Source organism: Dreissena polymorpha, chromosome 2, assembly GCF_020536995.1.
Source record: "Dreissena polymorpha isolate Duluth1 chromosome 2, UMN_Dpol_1.0, whole genome shotgun sequence".
Taxonomy (NCBI): domain Eukaryota; kingdom Metazoa; phylum Mollusca; class Bivalvia; order Myida; family Dreissenidae; genus Dreissena; species Dreissena polymorpha.
The window spans coordinates 61,559,748-61,585,534 of record NC_068356.1 but is presented as its reverse complement, the minus strand read 5'-3'; the positions used below and the strand labels follow the sequence as shown (position 1 = coordinate 61,585,534).

The window sequence follows — 25,787 nt, the reverse complement described above, 5'->3', positions numbered from 1 at the left end:
AGTTAGATAACTCTGGCATGCATTTTGACAGAATTATGTGCCCTTTTTATACTTAGAAAATTGACAATTTTGGTTAAGTTTTGTGTTTAGGTCCATTTTATTCCTTAAGCATCAAAGCTATTGCTTTCATACTTGCAACACTTACTAACTATCATAAGGGGACTGTGCAGGCAAAGTAATGTAACTCTGACTGGCATTTTGACAGAATTATGTGCCCTTTTTATACTTAGAAAATTGAAAATTTGATTAAGTTTTGTGTTTAGGTCCACTTTATTCCTACAGTATCAAAGCTATTGCTTTCATACTTGCAAGATTTATGAACTATCATAAGGGGACGGTGCAGGCAAAGTTATGTAACTCTGACTGGCATTTGGACGGAATTATGGGCCCTTTATACTTAGAAAATTGAAAATTTGGTTAAGATTTATGTTTTGGTCACTTTACCCCTAAAGTATCATAGATATTGCTTTCATACTTGGAACACTCACAAACTATCATAAGGGTACAGTAAAAGGACAAGTTGCATAACTCTGGTTGTCATTGTTACGGAATTATGGCCCTTTTTTGACTTAGTAACTTTTAATATATGGTTAAATTTTGTGTTTCGATCCACTCGAAGTATCAAGGCTATTGCTTTCAAACTTCAAATACTTACATGCTATCATGAGGTTACTGTACCTGGCAACTTGAATTTTACTTTGACCTTTGAATGACCTTGACTCTCAAGGTCAAATTATTAAATTTTGCTAAAATTGCCATAACTTCTTTATTTATGATTAGATTTGATTGATACTTTGATGAAACTACTCTTACCTGACATACCACAATAGACTTCACCCAAACCATCCCCCGTGCCCTCCCCCCCCCTCCCCCCCTCCCCCCCCCCCCCCTAATTTTTTTTTTTTTTTTTTTTTTTATAAGATCATCTCACAAATGACCACCACACCCTCACACTATACCCCCACCCCACCCCCCCACCCCCCCCCCCCCAAATTTTTTTTTTGATTTTTTTTTTTTTTTTTTTTTTTTTTTTTAAGATCATCTCACAAATTATCACCACACCCTCACACTATACCCCCCCCCCCCCCCCCCCGATTTTTTTTTTTTTTTTTTTTTTTTTTTTCGCTTTTTTGGAAGATAATGTAATAAATGTCCACAACCCCACACTATACACCCCTCTTCACTCCACTCCTCCCTCCTTTGTGATTGAAAATGAGAGTCCCTTCACCTTTAAAAAGAAAATAGATGAGCGGTCTGCACCCGCAAGGCGGTGCTCTTGTTTGTAAAACATGTTTGAAGTGTTTTTGTAAAAAATGCCTTCATCACCATGATCAAATGTTTGTAAACCATTCAACATATGGAAGAGGAGAAACAAATAAATGGCCTTTAACAAAGACAATAGAGGATTTGCTACTGAAATGTGATGTTCACCACCATGAGAAACTGAAAATGTTCTGCCAGAACCACAGTCAGCTGTGCTGCTCTGATTGTGTTTTAGTGAATCACAGGTTGGTGACACTCTATAGGTAGTTGAAAGTGACCAAATATGTAAAAAGAAGGTTTATATAACTTGCATCAATCTAATAATAAAATAATGTAACAGTTTCATACATGTCGTTAAGTTGTTTAGTTTTTTGAAGCATTTTAAGAGTTATTACAAAAAAATTAATGTTAAAATTTTAATATTTGATAACAATTTTTTTTGCTAGGAATCTAGATGACATGATGTGGCATTTTTATGCCCCCCTTCGAAGAAGAGGGGGTATATTGCTTTGCTCATGTCGGTTGGTCGGTCCGTCAACCAGGTGGTTGTCAGACGATAACTCAAGAACGCTTGGGCCTAGGATCATGAAACTTCATAGGTACATTGATCATGACTTGCAGATGTCCCCTATTGATTTTGAGGTCAAAGGTCAAGGTCACGGTGACCCGAAATAGTAAAATGGTTTCCGGATGATAACTCAAGAACGCTTTCGCCTAGGATCATGAAACTTCATGGGTAGATTGATCATGACTCGCAGATGACCCCTATTGATTTTGAGGTCACTAGGTCAAAGGTCAAGGTCACGGTGACCCGAAATAGTAAAATGGTTTCCGGATGATAGCTCAAGAACGCATACGCCTAGGATCATGAAACTTCATGGGTAGATTGATCATGACTCGCAGATGACCCCTATTGATTTTGAGGTCACTAGGTCAAAGGTCAAGGTCACTGTGACCCGAAATAGTAAAATGATTTTCGGATGATAATTCAAGAACGCATATGCCTAGGATCATGAATCTTCATAGGTAGATTGATCATGACTCGCAGATGACCCCTATTGATTTTCAGGTCACTAGGTCAAAGGTCAAGGTCACGGTGACCCGAAATAGTAAAAAGATTTTCGGATGATAATTCAAGAACGCATATGCCTAGGATCATGAAACTCCATAGGTAGATTGATCATGACTCGCAGATGACCCCTATTGATTTTGAGGTCACAAGGTCAAAGGTCAAGGTCACGGTGACCCGAAATAGTAAAATGATTTTCGGATGATAACTCTAGAACGCTTTTGCCTAGGATCATGACACTTCATAGGTACATTGATCGTGACTCGCAGATGACCCCTATTGATTTTCAGGTCACTAGGTCAAAGGTCAAGGTCACAGTGACAAAAAAGGTATTCACACAATGGCTGCCAGTACAACGGACAGCCCATATGGGGGGCATGCATGTTTTACAAACAGCCCTTTTTTTTTTTATATACATCCTACATGATACCCCCCCCCCCCCATCACTCCTCCCTACTTCCCCTACCCCCCCCCCCCCCCCCGAAATTTTTTATCACATTAATTATTACTTGACAAAACAACACTTGAATACCACAATGGATTCCACCCAAACAATACCTCACGCCCCTACCAGAATCCTTTCCCCCCCCAACCTCACACCCCCCCAATTTTTTTTTAAACATCCTACATGATACCACCCCCATCACTCCTCCCTACTTCCCCTAATTCCATCTAATAAATTACCACATCCCACATTATACCCCCCTCTCTCTCCCCCCTACCCCCCCCCCCACCCCCCCTACCCCCAACCCCCCCCATTTTTTTTTGTTTTAAACATCTTATAAATTACCACACCCCACATTTTACCCCTCTCACCCCCACCCGCCTATCCCCCCCACCCCCCCAATTTTTTTTTTTTTAACATGTAAATTACCCCACCCCACATTATATCCCCCTCTCACCCCTCACCCCCTACCCCCCCCATCCCACATGATACCCCCCCCCCATCACTATAGTAGTGGGGGACATATTGTTTTTGCCCTGTCTGTTGGTCTGTTGGTTGGTTGGTCTGTTGGTTGGTTGGTTGGTTTGCGCCAACTTTAACATTTGCAATAACTTTTGCAATATTGAAGATAGCAACTTGATATTTGGCATGCATATGTATCTCATGGAGCTGCACATTTTGAGTGGTGAAAGGTCAAGGTCAAGGTCATCCTTCAAGGTCAAAGGTCAAATATATGGGTCAAAATCGCTCATTTAATGTACACTTTTGCAGTTTTTCAATATTCAAGATAGCAACTTGATATTTGGCATGCATGTGTATCTCATAGAGCTGCACATTTTGAGTGGTAAAAGGTCAAGGTCAAGGTCATCCTTCAAGGTCAGATGTCAAATATATGTGGACAAAATCGCTCATTTTATGAGTACTTTTGCAATTTTGAAGATAGCAACTTGATATTTGGCATGCATGTGTATCTCATGAAGCTGCACATTTTGAGTGGTGAAAGGTCAAGGTCAAGGTCATCCTTCAAGGTCAGAGGTCAAATATATGTGGCCCAAATCGCTAATTTTATGAATACTCTTGCAATATTGAAGATAGCAACTTGATATTTGGCATGCATGTGTATCTCATGGAGCTGCACATTTTTAGTGGTGAAAGGTAAAGGTCAAGATCATCCTTCAAGGTCAAATATATGGGTCAAAATTGCTCATGTAATGTCACTTCTGCAATATTGAAGCTAGCAATTTTATATTTGAAATGCATGTGTATCTCATGGAGCTGCACATTTTGAGTGGTGAAGGGTCAAGGTCAAGGTCATCCTACAAGGTTAAACGTCATATAGGGGGACATTGTGTTTCACAAACACATCTTGTTTTTTTAAACATCTTATAAATTACCTCACCCCACATTATACCCCCCTCTCACTCCCCCCCACCCCCCTACCCCCCCCCAATTTTTTTTTAAACATCTTTTAAACATCTTATAAATTACCACACCCCACATTTACCTCTCTCACCCCCACCCCCCCCTACCCACCCCCCACCCCCCACCCCCCCCCTCCCCCCAATTTTTTTTTATTTTTTTTAACATGTAATAAATTACCACACCCCACATTATCTTTATAAATTACCACACCCCACATTTTACCCCTCTCACCCCCACCCCCCCTACCCACCCCCCACCCCCACCCCCCCCCCAAATTTTTTTTTTTTTTTTTTTTAACATGTAATAAATTACCACACCCCACATTATATCCCCCTCTCACCCCCCAACCCCCTACCCCCCCACCCCCCACCCAATTTTTTTATTTATTTAAGTATTCTATTGTTCTTTTTAACCAACAAGTTGTTTTTGACCACTTATGATGACTGTATATATGAAGAGATGCTCTTAAGTAAATGATAAGGATGTGTTAGTTAGCAGCAAAATAATAAGTTGTTTGTTTGTCTTAATTGAGGAAGTTATAAATAACATTAACACAATGAAGATGGTATGCATTAGTTTGTACATTTTTTATGGGAAGAACGGCATGTGGAAACTATTTTACAGAGGCAAAGTTTATATTATAATCTTAATTCTTTTTTTATGCCCCTCTTCGAAGAAGAGGTGGTATATTGTTTTGCACATGTCGGTCCGTCCGTATGTCCGTCCGTCCATACGTCCGTCCGTCCACCAGATGGTTTCCGGATGATAACTCAAGAACGCTTAGGCCTAGGATCATGAAACTTCATAGGTATATTGATCATGACTCGCAGATGACCCCTATTGATTTTGAGGTCACTAGGTCAAATGTCACGGCGACCCAAATTAGTAAAATGGTTTCCGGATGATAACTCAAGAACGCTTATGCCTAGGATCATGAATCTTCATAGGTATATTGATCATGACTCGCAGCCAACCCTATTGATGTTCAGGTCACTAGGTCAAAGGTCAAGGTCATGGTGACCCGAAATAGTAAAATGGTTTCCGGATGATAACTCAAGAACGCTTATGCCTAGGATTATGAAACTTCATAGGTACATTGATCATGACTCACAGATGACCCCTAACGATTTTCAGGTCACTAGGTCTAAGGTCAAGGTCACGGTGACCCGAAATAGTAAAATGGTTTCGGATGATAACTCAAGAACGCTTAGGCCTAGGATCATGAAACTTCATAGGTACATTGATCATGACTCGCAGATGACCCCTATTGATGTTCAGGTCACTAGGTCAAAGGTCAAGGTCACGGTGACCCGAAATAGTAAAATGGTTTACGGATGATAACTCAAGAACGCTTATGCCTAGGATTATGAAACTTCATAGGTACATTGATCATGACTCGCAGATGACCCCTGTTGATTTTCAGATCACTAGGTCAAAGGTCAAAGTCATAGTGACTCAACTTTGAAAAATGGTTTCCGGATGATAACTCAAGAAGGTTTTCGCCTAGTATCATGAAACTTCATAGGTACATTGATCATGACTTGCAGATTACCACTATTTACTTTCAGGTCACTAGGTCAAAGGTCAAGGTCACAGTGACTTGACACAGTTAAATAGTTTCCGGATGATAACTCAAGAAAGCTTACGCCTAGGATCATGAAACTTCATAGGTACATTGATCATGACTCACAGATGACCCCTATTGATTTTCAGGTCACTAGGTCAAAGGTCAAGGTCACAGTGCAGAAAAAACGTATTCACACAATGGCTGCTACTACAACTGACAGCCCATATGGGGGGCATGCATGTTTTACAAACAGCCCTGGTTTGTTTTTAATGTATAATTTTTAATTGAGGGCTTTTAGGGGCTTAAACTAGCAGGGGACTACTTTAGACTAAATTAGACTCAAAATGTTTGTACATCCAATACCTGCATTGAAATATCAATTTTACCATTTTTGTATGTTTTATTTCACCTAGATGTTTTATATGTCAAATTAAAAATTGATAGTTATTATGTATGTTGCTATTTCAGACATTGTACCAATTTGGCTCTAATTTCTGAATTAGTCTGCTTGTCAGTGGATATGAAAAAGTTGTCTAACAAAATTCAGACAATTCTTGCTGAACTAAGTAAGTTTAAGAGAACACAAGAGGTCAGCATTAATTTCATGGAGGAATCATATAGGGAAAAACTGCAAGAGATAAGAGAGCTGCGTAAGAAATTAAATGCTGATTTGGATGGGCTGGAAAATACAACTTTGAAAGAACTTGATGAAATAAGGACCACATTGCATACCTCTCTCAAGAAAGATGTCGTCAACTGCAGTCGACTGAAGGATGAACTAAAACATCTCAGTGAAGCTGTGCAGGATCTTTGTGATAAAAGCAAGGAAGACATTGAGTTCATAGCCAGCAGGAAATGCTTGGACAAGATTCACGAGTGTGAGTCATATCTGAAGGAGAACTCAATCAAGGTCCAGAGTCCAATGATATTTCAGGCAAACATTGATATTCAGCAGTACCTTTCTACACAGACTAGTCTTGGGAGGATTGTAGACAGTGAGCAGTCTCTCACACTTAAGATAAATCCAGACGAGGTGTTGACTGTGAAGAGAAACCTTGTGCATGCTGGAGAGTAACGGAATGAATTAGTCGTAGGTATCCGACCATGTATATGTATTATGTTCAGTAATTATTGAGATGTATTAATGTTTGATTATTTATATATTCTTACCGACCATGTATATGTATTATGTTCAGTAATTATTGAGATGTATTAATGTTTGATTATTTATATATTCTGATTTATATGTTGAATATGTTTTATTATCATTAGCAATTACTGAGAGAAAAATAAGTTTTGTGATTAATTTAAAAGAAATAAAACTTATTATTAGTATAACTTATAGTGTTTAATTTGTGCCAAAGGTGTCTAGGACAATGAATTATTGCAATTGAAAACCTACATTTTAATCACAAATATTCAAATTGTTGTTTTAAATGACATTTGTTATCTTTTTATTTTTAAATGTTTATAAAATTTGATTAAAAAAAAATAGTTTTTAACACTATTTAATGAAAAAAAGTAAAATGGTATATGTTTTTTGTATATTTTCTTATTATATATAACATGATTGTAGAAAAAATAATTCATGGTGACCTTTCAATTTCTCTATCTACATGTAAATATGCTTTCTTTCTTTATTAATTTCTGTATCTATATTTGATGCTGATGTTTAGGGTGTATATAGGAATGAGCTTGTCTGTCTGTCGGTCGGTCGGTCTGTCTGTCGGTCTGCTCTCTAATTCAAGTAGTTTTCATCCGATCTTCACCAAACTTTGTCAGAAGTTGTATCTAGATGATGTGTGGGCCATGTTCGAACATGGGCCTTGCTGGGTCAAAAACTAGGTCACGGGGTCACTAAGTGCGTTTTAAACATTCAGGATGTTGTCCGCTCTCTAATTCAAGTAGTTTTAATCAGAGCTTCACCAAACTTGGTCAGAAGTTGTATCTAGATGATGTCTAGGCCAAGTTGGAACATGGTTCATGGCAGGTCAAAAACTAGGTCACGGGGTCACTTAGTGTGTTTTCAACATTGGGCATGGTGTCCGCTCTCTAATTCAAGTAGTTTTCATCCCATCTTCACCACACTTGGTCAGAAGTTGTATCTAGATGATGTGTACCGGTAGGTCAAGTTTGAACATGGGCCATGCAGGGTCAAAAACCAGGTCACGGTGTCACTTAGTGCGTTTTAAACATTGAGCATGGCGTCCGCTGTTTTTTTGTGAAGACAACATGCAAAATATTCTGTGTCAATGCGGCTGGTGATTTGTAAAAAAAGTTAGATATTAATAAAACTAAATATCTAAAAATAATAAGACCTGACCTGCATAAATAATCACTCATTTTATTAACTTCCTTTATCCTGGAAAAGTCATAAAGACAAGAAAACAGAAAAAATGGAAATAATTAAATAAAAAATCCATAAAGAATGTGAAAACAAATCTTTGTTTATTAATGGTGACACAATGAAACAACATATTGTGTTTCAAACTCTTGTTGTCTCATGTCAATACATAACTGGCCATTGTCTCAGTCAGCTTTTGTGCTCTTCAACAGTTTACTGAGTGGATTTTAATCAAACTTTGCAGGAAGATCTTTTGAAAGACTGTTTTCTGTAATGTTTATTTGAAACATCTTAATATATTGAAAACTGAGTTTCTTCGCAACAGAAAGTGTAAAAAAATAGATGAAATGCTAAAATTCCAGTCTAATAGTGCTGGCTAGATTCAACAATAATTTTAGAGAAATGAGCAATGACCGAATCTGTACAAAATTTCTTCAGATTATTTTTCAAACTGTAGGTTTTTAGATTTAGGTATAGCGAACAGGCGTCTGAGCGGGTGGGGCTAACAGGTTGTTTTTCGTCGATAACTTTAGTTTGCATTGACCAATGAAATTTAGGATTTGTCAAATATGCCTGGATACCTATCTTTGGATTGTAATGTTGGATATATCAGGTCAAGGCAACTTTAACTAGATAAACATATTCCGCTCAATAGTTTGGATGGAGATATCGCACTGAAATTGTGTGTGGATATCTTACTTATAGACCTAGCTTAGGATTGCATTTGGGTCCAGTGTGGTCAAGGTCATTGATGCTTAAAGAAGGGTTTGTTGTTTCTAGTCTATAATTTAAGTTCGCATTGAGGAATCTTCAGATAACATTAGAATTTGCAAACAATGGATTTCTTCTTGGGACGGTAAGTGCAGCTTATCGGGTCAAGATCACTGTTAGCTTAAAATTATAACAAAAATTTTCGCTCAATTATTACAGTTTGTGGTTTTCCGGCTAGGGCAGTGCACTGCGAGTACACTCACTTTTGACCTAGGCAACCCTATTTCAATTCCCGCAGCATGTGAGTTTGGTTGGTGGTCACCATACCAGACAGGTCGGGTTTCCTTCGGGTACTCCGGCTTATCTCACAACACAAGACCGCATCACAATTGAAATTACACACATATATCATTTTAGTTTGATTGAAGCATATGCATTGACACTATGTGTGTAGTTAGCTAACCTGAATACAGAGCTTGGAATTTATAGATGTGATTGATGTGAATAACAAATGGTGGAATATTCTGACCACTGATTTTGGACAACCAGATGCACGTAACAGGGACAAAGAAATAAGCACTTCATTTAACTAAGATTTGACTTGAACCAGCATAGCTGGATCAGCGCGGAGAGATTTGACTTGAACCAGCAGTGAGAGCATGGAATGACAACTTTGCGTGGAAATTTAGCGAATATGGCTGCCAGTGTAATATGCGGAGCAGCTTCAAACTTTTTATGCCCCCTTTCGAAGAAAAGGGGGCATATAGTGATCGGACTGTCCGTCTGTCCGTCTTTCCGTCACACTTTGCGTTTAGGTTTCGAAAAATGCTCATAACTTCTATGTCCCTTGAGATATAACCTTCATATTTGGTATGCATGTATATATAGACAAGGCCTTTCCATACGCACACATTTTTTATTCCCCTGTGACCTTGACCTTGAACTTAAGGTCAACGTTTAGGTTTCAAAATCTGCGTTTAGGTTTTGAAAAATGCTCATAACTTCTATGTCCCTTGAGATATAACCTTCATATTTGGTATGCATGTGTATATGGACAAGGCCTTTCCATACGCACACAATTTTTTACCCCTGTGACCATGACCTTGAACTTAGGGTACGCGTTAAGGTTTCGAAATCTGCGTTTAGGTTTCGAAAAATGCTCATAACTTCTATGTCCCTTGAGATATAACCTTCATATTTGGTATGCATGTTTATATGGACAAGGCCTTTCCATACGCACAAAATTATTTACCCCTGTGACCTTGACCTTGAACTTAGGGTCCGCGTTGAGGTTTCGAAATCTGCGTTAAGGTTTCGAAAAATGCTATAACTTCTATCAAAGTGTTTATAGGGGGCATATGTCATCCTATGGTGACAGCTCTTGTTTAACATGCCACGAAAGCAGTATTACCACTACACCCTCTCATTTATTTTTAATGAATCTAAACAAATCTCACAAATGACCCCTGAGTCAATCAGACCCATGGAAATTCACAGGTCTGTGGAAGATCATGACCCTGGCATGAGGGGCAAGATTTGTCAAGGTAACTAACTAAAAATTAAAAAACGTCAAAACAGGTGGTTTCCAGTCAATAACTTGCGTTTGATAGAACTGAGGATATAGCAGGCATGCATGGAGATCTAGATTGGGGTTGACTTTTCAGTAAGTTGGTTCAAGGTAATGTCACCATTAATAATCAAAGTACTGGCAGTACTGGTGTGACGATGCTTTTGAAGAGGATGGATATAAAACATCAATTTAAGTTTATCTATATCACCACAATTGTGTATGTTGATACGAACATTTGGGTACGATAAAAAATTTGGGTACGAACATTTTGGGTACGAAAAAAAATTTGGTACGAAAAAAATTTGCGTACGAAACATTTTTGGTACGAAAAAAAGTTTAGGGGTACGGGGAAGTAGTACCCGTGGGTAACTTGACCCATTGAGCGAAACTGGGAGGCGGGTCACATTCTTGTTCATTAAGTATGGCAATACCTTCATGATGATTCTCGAAAGTAGGTATGAGCACATAGCCGGACCATGTGAGCTCAATCGTATGAGCACTTGACTATCCGAGTTCGCCCACGCACATATGGATAAGTTAACTAATAGCGAAATGACCTTATACATGTTTATGCTGAAATCTAACAATCGAACGAAATATCAAACATGGTATGTACACTTAGGTGGTTGTGTAATTTCTGTTAGAATATCGTATTCAATATGTAAATTTTAAATGATTGTGCCCGCACTTGAGTTTGTTGCCTTGTTTGAGTTTATACGCGCCTAGGCTGCACCCAGTGTGTGTATTTGTGTTTTTCCAAGGTAATGAGTTACCTCCGCGCTGAGGCTGCATAATGTTGGGACCCGGAGTGTGTCCAGCACTCCTACCTAATAAGATTAGATTGACGACAGTTGGGACGAATTTTGAATGATAGCTGCAATTTCCAGTTATTTGTTTTGTAATGAAATACTTTTTCATTTTTTATATGGTCAAATTGCGCCGGGAGTGGTAACCGAACCGGTGTCGTAAAGGTGAAAAAGCGAACGTCCTTACCACTGCGCTAGCGGGACGGACAATTACGCAAAGAAATGTTGTTTTATCTATATATATCATAGCAGTGCAGCGTTTACAATTTGCAGGTTCGAAATCGTTCGCATTCTTTAGTTTTGTGATCACGTTAAAAGTTAATTTTACATGTTTTTATTCGCAATTTATTTACTAAATCGAGAACAAATATCAAACAAAATAGAGAAAATATATAGTTGTTTCATAGGTCCATAAAAATAAAATGGATGTAAAATTACTAATTTGAAATTAACGTTCTGATACACTTATTGAATCTGTTTCCCCAGGATATGCTGTTCTATTAATATTTACCTTTATCAACACGAACGACATCTCTGCTCGGAGAATGTTATCAATGAAAATCAACGAGCAATCTCCTACGCAGTGGCGAATGCCAAGGGAAGTTACTGAAAAATCGAGTTATCTCAATCGGACTGTCTCGGTCTTTTACATAGGTCGCCATTGTGAAGATTTTTTTTACTGGTTATCAAACCTTGGACGCTGCTGTTCCAGCATCGTCAAAAATGGTCAACTCTCAATATCTTGGCTTTAGATTGATGTTTTGTTTTAAGTAGATAACATTCGAAATTTGGTGACATTTTGTTATTAAATTTTGTTTGTAAGTAGATTACGTGCAGAACTAGCATGGGAATGCATTTGATTCTCGACAGGTTAAGGGCTGTCTTTCAAAAAATAGAACAAATGTTTTCAGATAAATAGCCTGAGTTTAGATGTAGGTATTAAACAATTGTTTGTAGATAGGGTATGCAGTTCTATCATGGAATATTTCGGGTCAGTTGGATTAAGGTTAAGGTCCCTTACTTTAAAAAAGAGTGCACAAATCTGCCTAATAATTTGAGTGTGGTTAAAGATATTGTGCAGAAATTGTGTGTGCAGGAATGTTAGATTTATATCTAGCTTGAGCATTTAGGAGGAGTTGGGTGTAGATTAAAGTTGCTTTTTCTAAAAAATGATAACTTATTAAATTGTGTATGTTTGTAGCTTATATTCAGACCTTGCCTGAGATTACATTTGGGACCTGTTGGAGAAAGGTCAAGGTCACTATGAAATAAAATAAAATAAAACTATTTTTTCACTTACTTATTTGGGTTTAAGTTGAGGTATTAGGCTGAAATTGTGTTGTTATGGTAGCTCACAAGCAGATGTAGCTTGGGATTGCACAATTATTTAAAGAAAAAACTTAAATATTGCGACCTATTTTGTGGCATTGCAATGTTTCTTGTTTTAATAAGTAATAGAAAACGGCAGCCAGTGGGCATCATTATTTTTATGCACCCAAAAGGCAGGCTTTAGGATATGCAAGAGGACGAGAATGATTACTCTTAAAGATTTATGGAGTTATTGCCCTCTTGGCAATTTTCTAGTGCATAACACTCTTAGTATTTAAGGTTTATTAATAAAACACATTACAGTAATAGATCTTTTACCACAGTTTTTTTTGAGTTATTTGCCCCTTTTTGTATTCCAGTAGTCTTTTTCTTGTGTGGAGCATAACTCTGCAAGTTGTGAAGATATTCAAGTAAATCTTTATATATATACCTTTATGTACATATAGAGGAAGTGGTGGGTGAACCATAAATTATTGTCTTTTGTGTTTTTAGCTCACCTGAGCACAATGTACTCATGGTGAGCTTTTGTGATCACTTTTGATATTTATAGTTCACTTTTCATGAAACTTGGTCAGAACATTTGTTCTAAATCATTTCTTGGGCTGCACAGAACAGGTCAGTTCCTTTGTATCTCAGGTGAGCAACTTTGGGCCTATAAGGCACTCATGTTTTGCAAAATATAGCTGCATACTGTAATTGTATTGAGCAAAGCATAACTTTTAAAGAATAAAAGGAATTCAAATGGAATTTCATATATTGTTAAAGGGCTATGAGAGGAAGTGCAGAGTAAACATACCGTAACTCCTTCTTCAACATTTACAAAGCCATTGCACTTTGATAATTTCATGTGCACCATATAATTCTAGTACAATTAAAGATATCATCATGAAACTTCATTGATGTGCAAAGAACATTGTGGGTTAGTGAAAAGAAAAAAACTTAACTACCTCTGCAATGTTGTTGGAGTTTTTGGAATTTCCCTATGTAGTTTCATGTGCAAAGTCCAATTACAGTGTTATTTTACTGTGTAGATCATAACTCAATAAGTATCACTGGGTTTCAAAGGAAACTTCATAGAATGATAAACGATTTTGAAAAGAAGGGAAAGTACAAGAACCATTACACTATCTTTGATATTAATGATATTGTTAAGTATTTTCTTGTACAAAATATAAACTTTTCTTTTGATCGTAATGAAAAATGCTATTTGCTTAGAGAACTTTAGGGTTTCTGTTTTGCCACTAAATATAAAGGACCTCTTTGTTCTCCCTAAATTTGAAGGTGAATATCACACTTTTCAACTTAAGGGTCGGAAAAAAAACCTGGGCATTAGCCTTTGTAGTGACAGTACTTATATATTAATTGTTTAACACATTTTTTGCAATTTTAATGCTTGTGCATCAGAATGCAAAATATTTTTTTTTCGCATATACCGGTAATCAATGATGATGTAAAAATATATTCTTACATGATTTCACTAATAGTTGTGTAATTTTATTGAGAACTAAATCGTATATAATGCTCTGCTTGGAACGATGACATAATTATGTTGTTTAGAGAATCCTTTAACCTTGTTTTGGTTCAAAACAGTACTTCCAGGGCATTCGACAGTTTCAGTTACAGCTCTTGTTGATTAATTGTTTAAATAATGATTTGAAACTTTAATGGCCATGTATCGGAATGGCAAGGAATATTTTTTTTACTTATAATCAATGATGATGTAAAAATATATTCTAACATGACTGATATTGAATAATAGTTGTGCAATTTTATTGTGAACTTCATTGGTTTATAATTCTCTGCTCGGAATGAGGACTTTATTGTGTTGTTTTTTGAGTGGTTTAACATTGTTTTCAGTAGTTTAACAATAAGAATTTTTTTTTGCTTTAAGAAACATTTGAGTGTTTAGTAAATTTTTTTCTTCAACATTTTAGTCACTTGCCTGGTTTAGATGGTTTATATAAATCAGAGGTGAGGACAGAACAGCAATTAAAAGGTTTTCAAGACAAATCCTTGCAAGCTGTTATGTGGCTGGACAGGGGATCCAACCTGAGCTTAATCCAGTGCTCTACCAACTGAGCTAGCAAAAGAAACATAAAAAAGAATGATGTTGGAAAGTTTAATAATCCTCTTTCCTCTGATTTCAGTTATATTACCATTCCTGAATCCTCTATCCTATGATTTCAGGTATATTACCATCCCTGAATCCTCTGATTTCAGTTATACTACCATTCATGAATCCTCTATCCTATGATTTCAGGTATATTACCATTCCTGAATCCTCTATCCTCTGACTTCAGGTAAACCATATATTACCATTCAATTTCCTGAATCCCCTATCCTCTGATTTCAGGTATATTACAATTCCTGAATCCTCTATCCTCTGACTTCAGGTATATTACAATTCCTGAATCCTCCGACCTCTTATTTCAGGTATATTACCATTCCTGAATACCCTATCCTCTGACTTCAGGTATATTACAATTCCTGAATCCTCCAACCTCTTATTTCAGGTATATTACCATTCCTGAATACCCTATCCTCTGATTTCAGGTATATTACCATCCATGAATCCTCCAACCTCTTATTTCAGGTATATTACCATTCCTGAAGAGCCTGCGTAGTACTACATCTGAAACCCGCATAAACGACAATAAATATTCTGAACACAAGAGCTGAGAACGCCGCTTGATGTATGTGTCTCATTAAAACCAGTTCAATCGACAATACTTAAAGTAATGAATATTAACTATAATTGTTTTGACTGTATTGTTTTTGACAGCTGTTCTTCAGGGATATTTGACATACCGATATTTAAAATGTGCAGGTTTTATAGTATATAAATAGTATTTACATGACAATCTACTTAACAAAATATCTCTGTTGAACTGAAGACCAAGAAATCGTCGAAGTTGTGATTATGTATTTACCTGTAAATGCAAATTTATAATTTGATTCGGTTGTCGGAAAGTTACTTTTAAGATTTTATATCATGTATTATTGGTGTACATTTAATAGCAATTTTGTGATAATATTTTGTTACAGTTTTACATGATAATATATGACTTTTGACTTATACATTGCTCTGTAGATATTTTAAACATTTAAATATCCTTACACTATGGAATGTGATGATGTTATTTTGTTAACTTTTTTTTCAGATTTTTTTTTTCGTTTACAGCACAAAGTACAGTGAAGCATGACCATACCTATGTAATTATACCAAAATTTTTGTTTCTGCTGTTTTTGTGTCGCCTGACTATGGTCAGGGGACCTATAGGTATTACTTTTTTGGCGTCACACTTTTTGAAAAAGGCTCTAACTTCTGTGTCCCTTCAGATATTGCTTTTATATTTGGTATGCATGTGTATCTGGACGACACCTTTCCATGCGCATACAATATTTTACCACTGTGACCTTGACCTTGAGCTTGAGGTCAATGTTCAGGTTTCGAAATCTGCGACCGCGATTCGAAAAAGGCTCAGAACTACTGTGTCCCTTCAAGGCTCTAACTTCTGTGTCCCTTCAGATATTGCTTTCATATTTGGTATGCATGTGTATCTGGACAACACCTTTCAATGCGCATACAATATTCTACCCCTGTGACCTTGACCTTGAACTTGAGGTCAATGTTCAGGTTTTGAAATCTGCGATTGCGATTCGAAAAAGGCTCTTAACTACTGTGTCCCTTCAGATATTGCTTTTATATTTGATATGCATGTGTATCAGGACAACACCATTCCATGCGCATACAATTTTTTACACCTGTGACCTTGACCTTGAACTTCAAGTCAGCATTCAGGTTGCAAAATCTGCGACCGCGACTTGAAAAAGGCTCACAACTACTGTGTCCCTTCAAATATTGCTTTCATACTTAGTATGCATGTGTATCTGGACAACACCATTCCATGCGCATACAATATTTTACCCCTTGACCTTGAACTTGAGGTCAGCATTCAGGTGTCAAAATCTGCAACCGAGATTCGAAAAAGGCTCATAACTTCTGTGTCCTTTCAGATATTGCTTTCATATTTGGTATGCATGTGTGTCTGGACAATAGCTTTCCATGCGCATACGATATTCTACCCCTGTGACCTTGACCTTGAACTTGAGGTCAATGTTCAGGTTTTGAAATATGCGACCGCGATTCGAAAAAGGCTCATAACTACTGTGTCCCTTTAGATATTGCTTTCATATTTGGTATGCATGTGTATCTGGACAACACCTTTCCATGTGCATACAATTTTTTACCCCTGTGACCTTGACATTGAAATTTAGGTCAGCGTTCAGGTTTCAAATTCTGTGACCGCGATTTGAAAAAGGCTCTTAACTTCTGTGTCCCTTCAGATATTGCTTTCATATTTGGTACGCATGTGTATCTGGACAAGACCTTTCCATGCGCATAAAAGTTTTGACACCTGTGACCTTGACCTTGAACTTAGGGTCCGCGTTTAGATTTCGAAATCTGCGACCGTGACCAAAAAAAGGTTCATAACTACTATATCTTGAGCTTTACTTTAAACATTTTTAACCAGGTTTTTCGAAGGAAAAAACTGATTATTAGATTTGCAAATGTCGGCGGGCGGGCTGGCGGGCGGAACAAGCTTGTCCGAGCCATAACTTTGTCGTTCATTGTGAGATTTTAAAATCATTTGGCACATTTGTTCACCATCATTAGACGGTGTGTCACGCAAAAGAATTACGTCAATATCTCCAAGGTCAAGGTCGCCAAGACTAAACGTAGATTTATTTTGAAACAAGGGGGGTAACTATGAACAATCAGTTCAGGTTGAGTTGTTTCCCTTTATCAGACTTTTTTTCAATTTGAAAACCTGGTTTTGTGACAATTTTGTCCCTTGTTAATAATAATAATAATAAACGATTTGATATTTGTGAACTTTGACAGTTATAACGATGTTGGTGAACTAGAAACGTACTACAGCCACCACAAGCCTGTGTGGATATAGCTGTTTAGAATTGACGATATTTCAAAAATTATAGCACAAAGGAGGGCATATTGTGTTTGGTCTGTCTGTGTGTTTTTGTCTGTTTGCTATGAGATTTACAATATTCATACAAAATTATTTTGGTCATTCATTAAAAAAAGTTTTGCTTATTCAATATGTTACTAAATAGGACAAAAAAGGGTAAAAGTTTGGTTGTAACAACATTAAGAATTAATGTCCCATCCCTGATATAATAGTAAACAAGTAACACAGGTATGCTGCCATCAGGCGACACATCCAACTCGCAGAGTTCTAGTTTTCATTTACTGATGATCAGTATGAGAGTAAATGAAACTCACCCTGCCAGCTTGTGTAACCCATTTATGCCTAGCGTCTAGAAAAACAGGCCTTGGCAAACAGCGTAGACCCAGATGAGAAGCCGCATGATGCGGCGTCTCATCAGGTTCTGCGCTGTTTGCTGAAAGGAATTTCTGTAAGAAATGTTCTAAATATAGAAATAAATATACTAGACATCCCTCAATTTGGAAATAAATTGATCTAATTTAGAAGGATGGGAGAGTAAACTAGGCATGAATGGGCTAAAAACTAACATTTATTTTTAAGTTATGCTGCAACTTTTACTTATACAGTATAATAAATTGGATGTTTTATCTATGATATACATATTTGCGTAAAAAACAACAATGTGGTATTGATAGATTTACATACTGATAATATATTGTATTCACACCTAGGTTAATGTATTACGCCAACTAAACATAGATAAGAAATCAAGTACAGTTTAAAAACAACCCAGTGGTCATAGATCTCCTTATATACAGATAAACTGCCATGAAGTTTTAAATTAAAACATATGAAGCTAGCTACAGCCACTGCATATTGGAAATGTAAGTTGTTGAATTTAAGCAATTAGCTGACAAAACAAACATTGTTATGAGGCAAAACAATAAGAAATCAATTTACAATAATGAAAGACACTAACATTTGGACGGCAAAACATGTAAACCGTGATATGTCACAGAAACTTCTGGCAAGCAAGCTTGAAAGTTAGACTGAGGGACACCGCCAGGATTTAGTCTGTTTGTTACTACAATTTAGTTTATGCACGCCTTCAAATTCAAACATTTGTCATTATGTCACACCGGTCTTACTATAACGTAGTGACGTCACCATCTAGCGAACATTTGTATGCTTCCAACATACATACATTATGTTAATTTATGTTTTCAAATATACTAAAACAAACGATGAAACTCGTTTAAAACATGTAGTGAAATAAGCATAACAATAAATTTAGTTAAAAAAAAATCTCATTAACAAATTAATGACAAATATTGACAGGTTGGCATTTCTACGCTGATGTTCTGAATGTTAGGCAAATATTTAATGTACCTCATTCTGCCATTATATGACGATAAGACAACTTAATAGTTATGGTGAACCTCTAACAATAACAATGCACAGAACTAAAATGTGTATTTTCGATGTAAAAACAATGGTCAATGAAGCTTTGGCTTGTTCTACAACTGTTACAATAGAAATATTTAAAGGACCAGACGGACACGTAATAGGTAATAACTAACCATTGTGTAGGCATAAGGCATTAATAAAGATTTGTCATACACACTTATGGGAAACATCCTTGCTAGTGTTGCTAGGAAATCAATCACCTAAGGTACCTGAGATCCATCGTCATATCACAGTAATTATCCTTGCATGTGTTTCATTTCAATCGATTACCTTAAGTGACTGAGTTCCCAGGTAATGGTAATAATGAAGAAAAGATCATTGCATGTGTTTAATGTAAATCCATCACCTTAAGCAACTGTAGTCAATGGTCATAATACGGTAAACATCATTTCTTGTGTTCCGTTTAAATCCATCACCTTGAGTGCCCGTGTTCCATGGTCATAATAAAATATACATCTTTGCTTGAGATCCACGTTAATCCATCTTTTTTTTCATCTTGGCTCTTGATCCCGGGTCACAACCGAGGAATCCATTTGGCTCTAAGGTTACGTTGCAAGAGCTCAGTAATTATCCTTTTTGATGTTATAAAACAGTAAAAGCACAGTACATTCATCATTATCTTTTCTTGGAATTAATCACGCTCGTAGAGGGACGAAGATCTAAAAAGGTAGTACAATATATGCATACATTAATTCTGTGTAAAACTAGAGCTTCGTCATAGACGTGACGAATACCCCACATGCCGCATTGACACAGAATATTTTGCATGTTGTCATAACAAAACAACCATGCTCAATGTTTTAAACGCACTAAGTGACCCGGTGACCTAGTTTTTTACCCAGCATGGCCCATGTTCGAACTTTACCTACACATCATCTAGATACAACTTCTGACCAAGTGTGGTGAAGATCGGATGAAAACTACTTGAATTAGAGAGCGGACACCATACTGAATGTGTAAAACGTACTAGTTAAGTGACTCCGTGACCTAGTTTTTGATCTGGCATGGCCCATGTTCGAACTTGGCCTTAAGATCATCTAGATACAACTTCTGAACAAGTTTGGTGAAGCTCGGATGAAAACTACTTGAATTAGAGAGCGGACCAAAAAGCACTAAGTGACCCCGTGACATAGTTTTTGACCCGGCATGACCCATATTCCAACTTGACCTTGACATCATCTAGATACAACATCTGACCAAGTTTAGTGAAGATCGGATAGAAACAACTTGAATTAGAGAGCGGACACTTAATACGGAAAGACCGACCGACCGACAGACAAGCTCACTCCGATATACCGGTACTCCCCTTAACTTCGTTTGTGGGGGTATAATTACATATTATAACTTTAACCAAAGTATTCTGAGTATGTCGCGCGTACCATGTATTACAATGGATTTTTTGAAAGCTAGCAGCCATAATAGCGTTTTATGTATTACAGGAACCACATGCAGCCCCCCCCCCCGAGCTTTTACTGTCTTTTAACGAATCGAGTTGCATTTTGTCGGCAACTGCATGGGAACATGTGTGTTTTTCGGTGAAAAAGGTCACGTCCAGTGTTCCACAATCTTTCAGCAATAGGCATATAGTACGTTTCATACCTTGTGTATATATAATACATATACGAGGGTTATTTTTTCATAGTGTGTATTTTTGTCAATATTCGTTGTTGAAAAGTCAAACCATACACAATAGGTGTACATTTAACAATCTGGAACCCCTGGGGTAAGCTCGGAGGGGGGGGGGGTAGGGTCCCGGGGGGGGGGGGTAGGGTCCCCGGGGGGGGGGCAAAATAATGATACTGCTGCCTGTGACAGGAACCAACTATTTAAATTGAAACTTGATGGTAAAAAATTCACGGTGCCTATACCACGTGACTTTTTCGGATCTGTGTTGGGAGAATAAAGCGCGACCCAGTGAACATTTTTAAGGATCTCTTTTTAAATATTTCATCATTGTTAATGGGATAAAGTGGAGATCCCGCTCATTCGCAAGCGTGTTTGATAGGTATCATGATCTTTTTAAATAAATAAGTATTTTTTCAGTCAAGTGCAACCGCACGTTTGAACGGTTAGAAAAATGTCGGATCAGTGTGGGGACTTCATATTACAAACGTTACACTTTACTGAAAAAATACTTGTTTGTTAAAAAAGATCATTATACCCATAGAACCATGCATTATAAATCAACAAAAAAGTAATGCAAAAAAGTCATGAAGTTTTCTGTTTTGATGACGGAAATAACGGCAAAGCGTTTCAATTGTAGTATTTGTATGTGGACTGCAAGACTTAGGTACATGAACCCTTAATTATAGTTTGCTGGGAAGGACCAGTCAAATTTTAATAGTTTTCCATAAAATGTTACAATTTGTTTTCGAAGGTACATGTAATATATAAACACTCGTATTGTTTTGAACTTTTTTTATTAGTTTTTTCGAAATTCAAATTCACTTTCGAAACGTATCTGTTTTTCCAAATATTCAGCCGAATATTTCTTCCATGGTCAGTTCTGGCTCCTGGTGACACTTGAGATAACGACACGATCTCTGTTTCTAAACTTCCGGTTTTCCCCCACCGGTCGTCAGCTACGTCCGCATTCCTTCAACGATGTCACAGGCCTCTTTTTTTCAACTCGCGTATCGATTTCGCTCGGCGCGCTTCATGCGCGTTCATGTGAACAACTGCTGACACCATGCACAGTTTAACGCCGTGCGATGACCCGCATTTGCTACAATTGGAAGCGCCTTATCGGTGATTTTTCTTGCATGTCCGCGGTCTCGTTCGCGCTTTCGATCTCGCGTGGTTTCACTGACGGGAAATGACATCACTTTGGGATTGGCTGATCGGACTTTTAAAAAGCGATTGCGACAGTGTTCGGTTCCTCTTCAATGACACTCAATATATTTGAGGATTGACGATTCATTTTTTTGAAGTAAACAAAACACATAGAATTTATCAAGATAAAGCAAACACAACTTTTGTTTTCACCTTATCCCTTTAGTTGTATTAGTCAACAGTCTGCATTTCAATACAATAGATGGCATGCAGTTCGGTTTTAACAGCACTGTCATAAAGAAGCAACGTGCTATACAAATATCAGACTGATATGTCTAGTAACTACACGGATGAAAAATGTATAATATAAAATTAGCCCTCAGTATTTTTTTCTGTTTTTATATAACTATGTTAACCGTGTAAAGCGCATGCGCATAAAACCTGATGTTCATGTTTGAAATGTATTGAAATGTTTTTACAAAGTATAAATGGGGCTATTCAGGCTAAAATTGAAAAGTAAATTGCAAATCGCAGTTCCTTCGTTGTTGTAACTGTATTTTACTTTGGTTTTATATATTGCATTTAAAGATCACCACAAAAGCGTGCATAAATGCCCCGGAAAATCATTACCCCGTTATCTGCATGAAAGCAAGATAAAATTAGTGACGATAATCTTATTTATATCTTTGTAAGTTGACAATAGGACAGCCGTCTCCGAAAATGCATGCACGTTATTGTTATAAAAGCCGTTTACGTGTGTGCATCCCTTTTTATGTATGTTATTCAGCAAAAGATATATCACAAAAAATGTAGTTGCAATAATACAACTCCCAGCGTTATTGACCCTCCAGGTCTGAGCTGTACGTATGTACTCATAAAAGCTCAGAGCATTCAAGAAGAACTAATGTAACAACATAACCCTGTTACGGGGTCACCATGCCAATAGAGCAATGCTGAAATTACGAACGGGATACTTGGCAAGGTTATCACAGAAGTAAGCTGGTTTTCCATTTTTTGATGGTTTAAGGGTACAAATTGGTTTGGCATATTAGGTCAAGGAAGATCATTAAATAGTGTAACATTAACTATATGTGTGTGTTTTCCTCAGATATGAATGGATTTCAGGCGTGAAATGAAATGTACACTATTTTTAAATGTGTGTTAATATTTGTTTTTTAGGACGGAAACAAAAGAAGCGACTGTCCTCTACTGGTTGAACGTACATAAATTATATATTATTGTCAATATTTATCAGAAAGTGAATGACTAATTTAAAGTTAAAAACCTCATCCGAAGTGTTATATCTGCATACGTCAATAAGTGTGAACCAAATTACGTGTTATCTTTGAAAATGGCTCGACATAGGCGAAACAAACAGACACATACATCGAGGAAAGAACGGAATGCTTCTAAAACTGCCCAAGATATGGCAAATTATTCGACAGATGACAAAGAGTTCTCAAAGACACTTTCCCGTGTTCTTAATGGCTGTGCGGTCAATGAACATTTAATACAGTTTAGAAGGGAACGAAATTAATTTTTTTAACAAGAACAGACATTTGCGTACAAAGCATTTGGGCGCTACAGACAAATTTATATCTTCGGAAGTCAAATATAGGGAACTACAACACTTGGAATGAAGTCAGACTATGACAGCTTACAACGTTATGATACGTTTCGCTTGTAACTTGATTCAGAAAAACCACCACGTCACACAAAAGATTACCAAGTCGTTTTAAAGGTGAGCACACACGGTTGTAGTTCGCAATACTGTGTTTTAACAATGATTAAATCATCAAAACAAGCAATGCATTTTCAACAATTGCATCCTTCTCGGAAACCTGGGGATCTCGTTCATTTCTTTCGATGCGATTGGACAAAATCATTTGGCAAGATTCCACATACAGTTATGTTCCTTCTCCCATATATGCCTCCAGTAATACTGCAGCAGGCAAAACGACATGGGCCTGCCGAACGCATAGGGGAAATAGAAAATGTTAACGCTTGTTACTGTGGAAGTCTTCCTAAGCAATGCAAGTTCGTTTTTGAAAGGCCTCGCCCCGGTCACTGGCCTTTGGAGAAGACTTTGAGAAAAGCCAATAAATATGGCGTCTTTATAGTTCCACAGGGACCACCAAAACGTACAAACATTTGTACGTACGATTATTGTGATTATCAATGGCGAATTTCTACAAATCTAACAGAGCGGCTATTAATGTTCAGTTTAGTACAGTACATCTGAAGGCATATGTTCTGATAAAGATGATAAGAAAAGAGTTGTTTGAGCCACAATTTCGAGACAGTCTGACCTCATTTCATTTCAAAACGGCATTATTTTATACGGTCGAGAACACTCGGCCTGATGTGTGGATGGAGGACAATATCTTATCAAGTGTGTTAAGTACATTCTTGCGACTTTGAGGCGCTTCTTAACACGCCACAATTGTCCTCACTTTACTATAGAGAATGTTAACCTTTTTGATGGGAAAATTGAAAGGCACGAATTTCAAAAACTGGTGGATAAACTTACATATGTTATCAGTTCACTGCGGTCAATAATCGAACATATACACATGGACAACATTGGACAGACTCTTAATGATCGCAGTACGAGGAAAAACGAACGCAGCTTGTACAAATGGTTCAGCACTTTTTAATTATATATGTCATGTTTTTCAGGCAGATACTGACAATTTCTGTGCATGTTCAATAACACTAAACAATGACAAGAAAGCTTCGTTTCAAAACGAATTTAAGCGTTTAAAAACGTATTATCGCACCCAATTGGGGAAGTACAAAAAGTTTGACTATGTATTGCATAATGCCATGACAAGTCTTGCTAGTTTTCTTGCTTCAGCTTATTTAGAGCGGAAGGCAGAAGGACATGAATATGATCTTGATTACTTCAATACAGTTAGAGAAATGTATGAACAAACTCTAGAGTTTGATGCCATTGGAAACTGCATGCGATACGCTTCCTTCCTTTTCTGCAATGGGGAATATTATGAAGCTTGTACATATTTTGACTTAATAGAAAAACAGATAGAAAAAGATAAGCAATACAATCTCATTTACCAGTTTTTAGTTTCCCCATCGGAGGAATTAGCACTCGAGATAGCAAAACAGTCATGTGATCAATCTTCCAAACAAAGGCGGTCTGTCTTTTTGAAATTTAAACAAGCAGAGGCGATGTGTGTTCCAGAATTAATGGGGTGCAAAATGTACAGAGGTCTTTTCGGCAACTACTCTTCATCGGATGTTATGTTAGCATGTACTTGCAATGATGACTGCATTTGTGTGCATATCGAACCCTATATCTACCATCTACAGTACCTTACATACAGACTTCTCAACCTAGAACCAAAACGGTCACAATCGTTGATGAAATTAGTGTTATTCACTAATATTGTTATACCCGAACGATTCATCTCACCGGTTGACGAAATATTCTGTATATCCCACTTTGATACCTCTTTGAACATGTTAGAGCACTGTTTAGAACTTGAGCAGAAGTTGTAAATGGCATAAAAGACATACACAACTAATTAACAAATGCTGAATGCGGCCGGTCTGCATATTTCTCGACTTCTGTTCGAAGTCTCCAGACTGAGTGAACTTAATTACAACCTCGACGTGACAAGCGAACATGTTTTTATTTGTGTTGTTATTTGATTCAAACAAGAGTTAATACTCAAGGAGACTCACGGGAAGCTTTGGCACGCTAATGACGTATTTACATTTTGTTGTATACGTATTTTTCTTTATATTGCAAAAGGTATTTGATCGTGAATTACATTGTGTTTTCAAGGCATGTGTTCGTCATTTTTTACTTTATACATTTCCCCCAGCTCAATTTTCGATGGGATCGTGCTTTTGTTGAAAAAGCCTTGTTGAATTATTAACTGATAGTTTGAAATATAATAGATTGGTATTATAGTTTATATTATTATTATTGTTCTTTTATTATTATTATTATTATTATTATTATTATTATTATAACAACTATTATAATTATTATTATTATTATTAGTAGTAGTAGTAGTAGTATTAGT

At 37.0% G+C, this 25,787-nt stretch overlaps 1 protein-coding gene across 4 annotated transcripts in view; it reads left to right on the top strand.

Annotated features, from left to right (window-relative positions):
* Positions 1–17,423, top strand: part of LOC127867275 (myoglobin-like) — a 40,350-nt gene extending 22,927 nt beyond the window's left edge. For 2 of the 4 annotated variants that reach the window (XM_052408330.1, XM_052408327.1), the window contains exon 13: positions 15,120–17,423. In XM_052408330.1, the coding sequence (XP_052264290.1) occupies positions 15,120–15,205 (86 nt within the window). In that variant the 3' untranslated portion in view covers positions 15,206–17,423. Of the gene's footprint in view, positions 1–6,234; positions 6,857–14,786; positions 14,827–15,119 lie in introns of all 4 variants that reach the window. The other 2 variants (XR_008043416.1, XM_052408328.1) reach the window with 2 other exon arrangements.
* Positions 17,424–25,787: the final 8,364 nt, after the last annotated feature.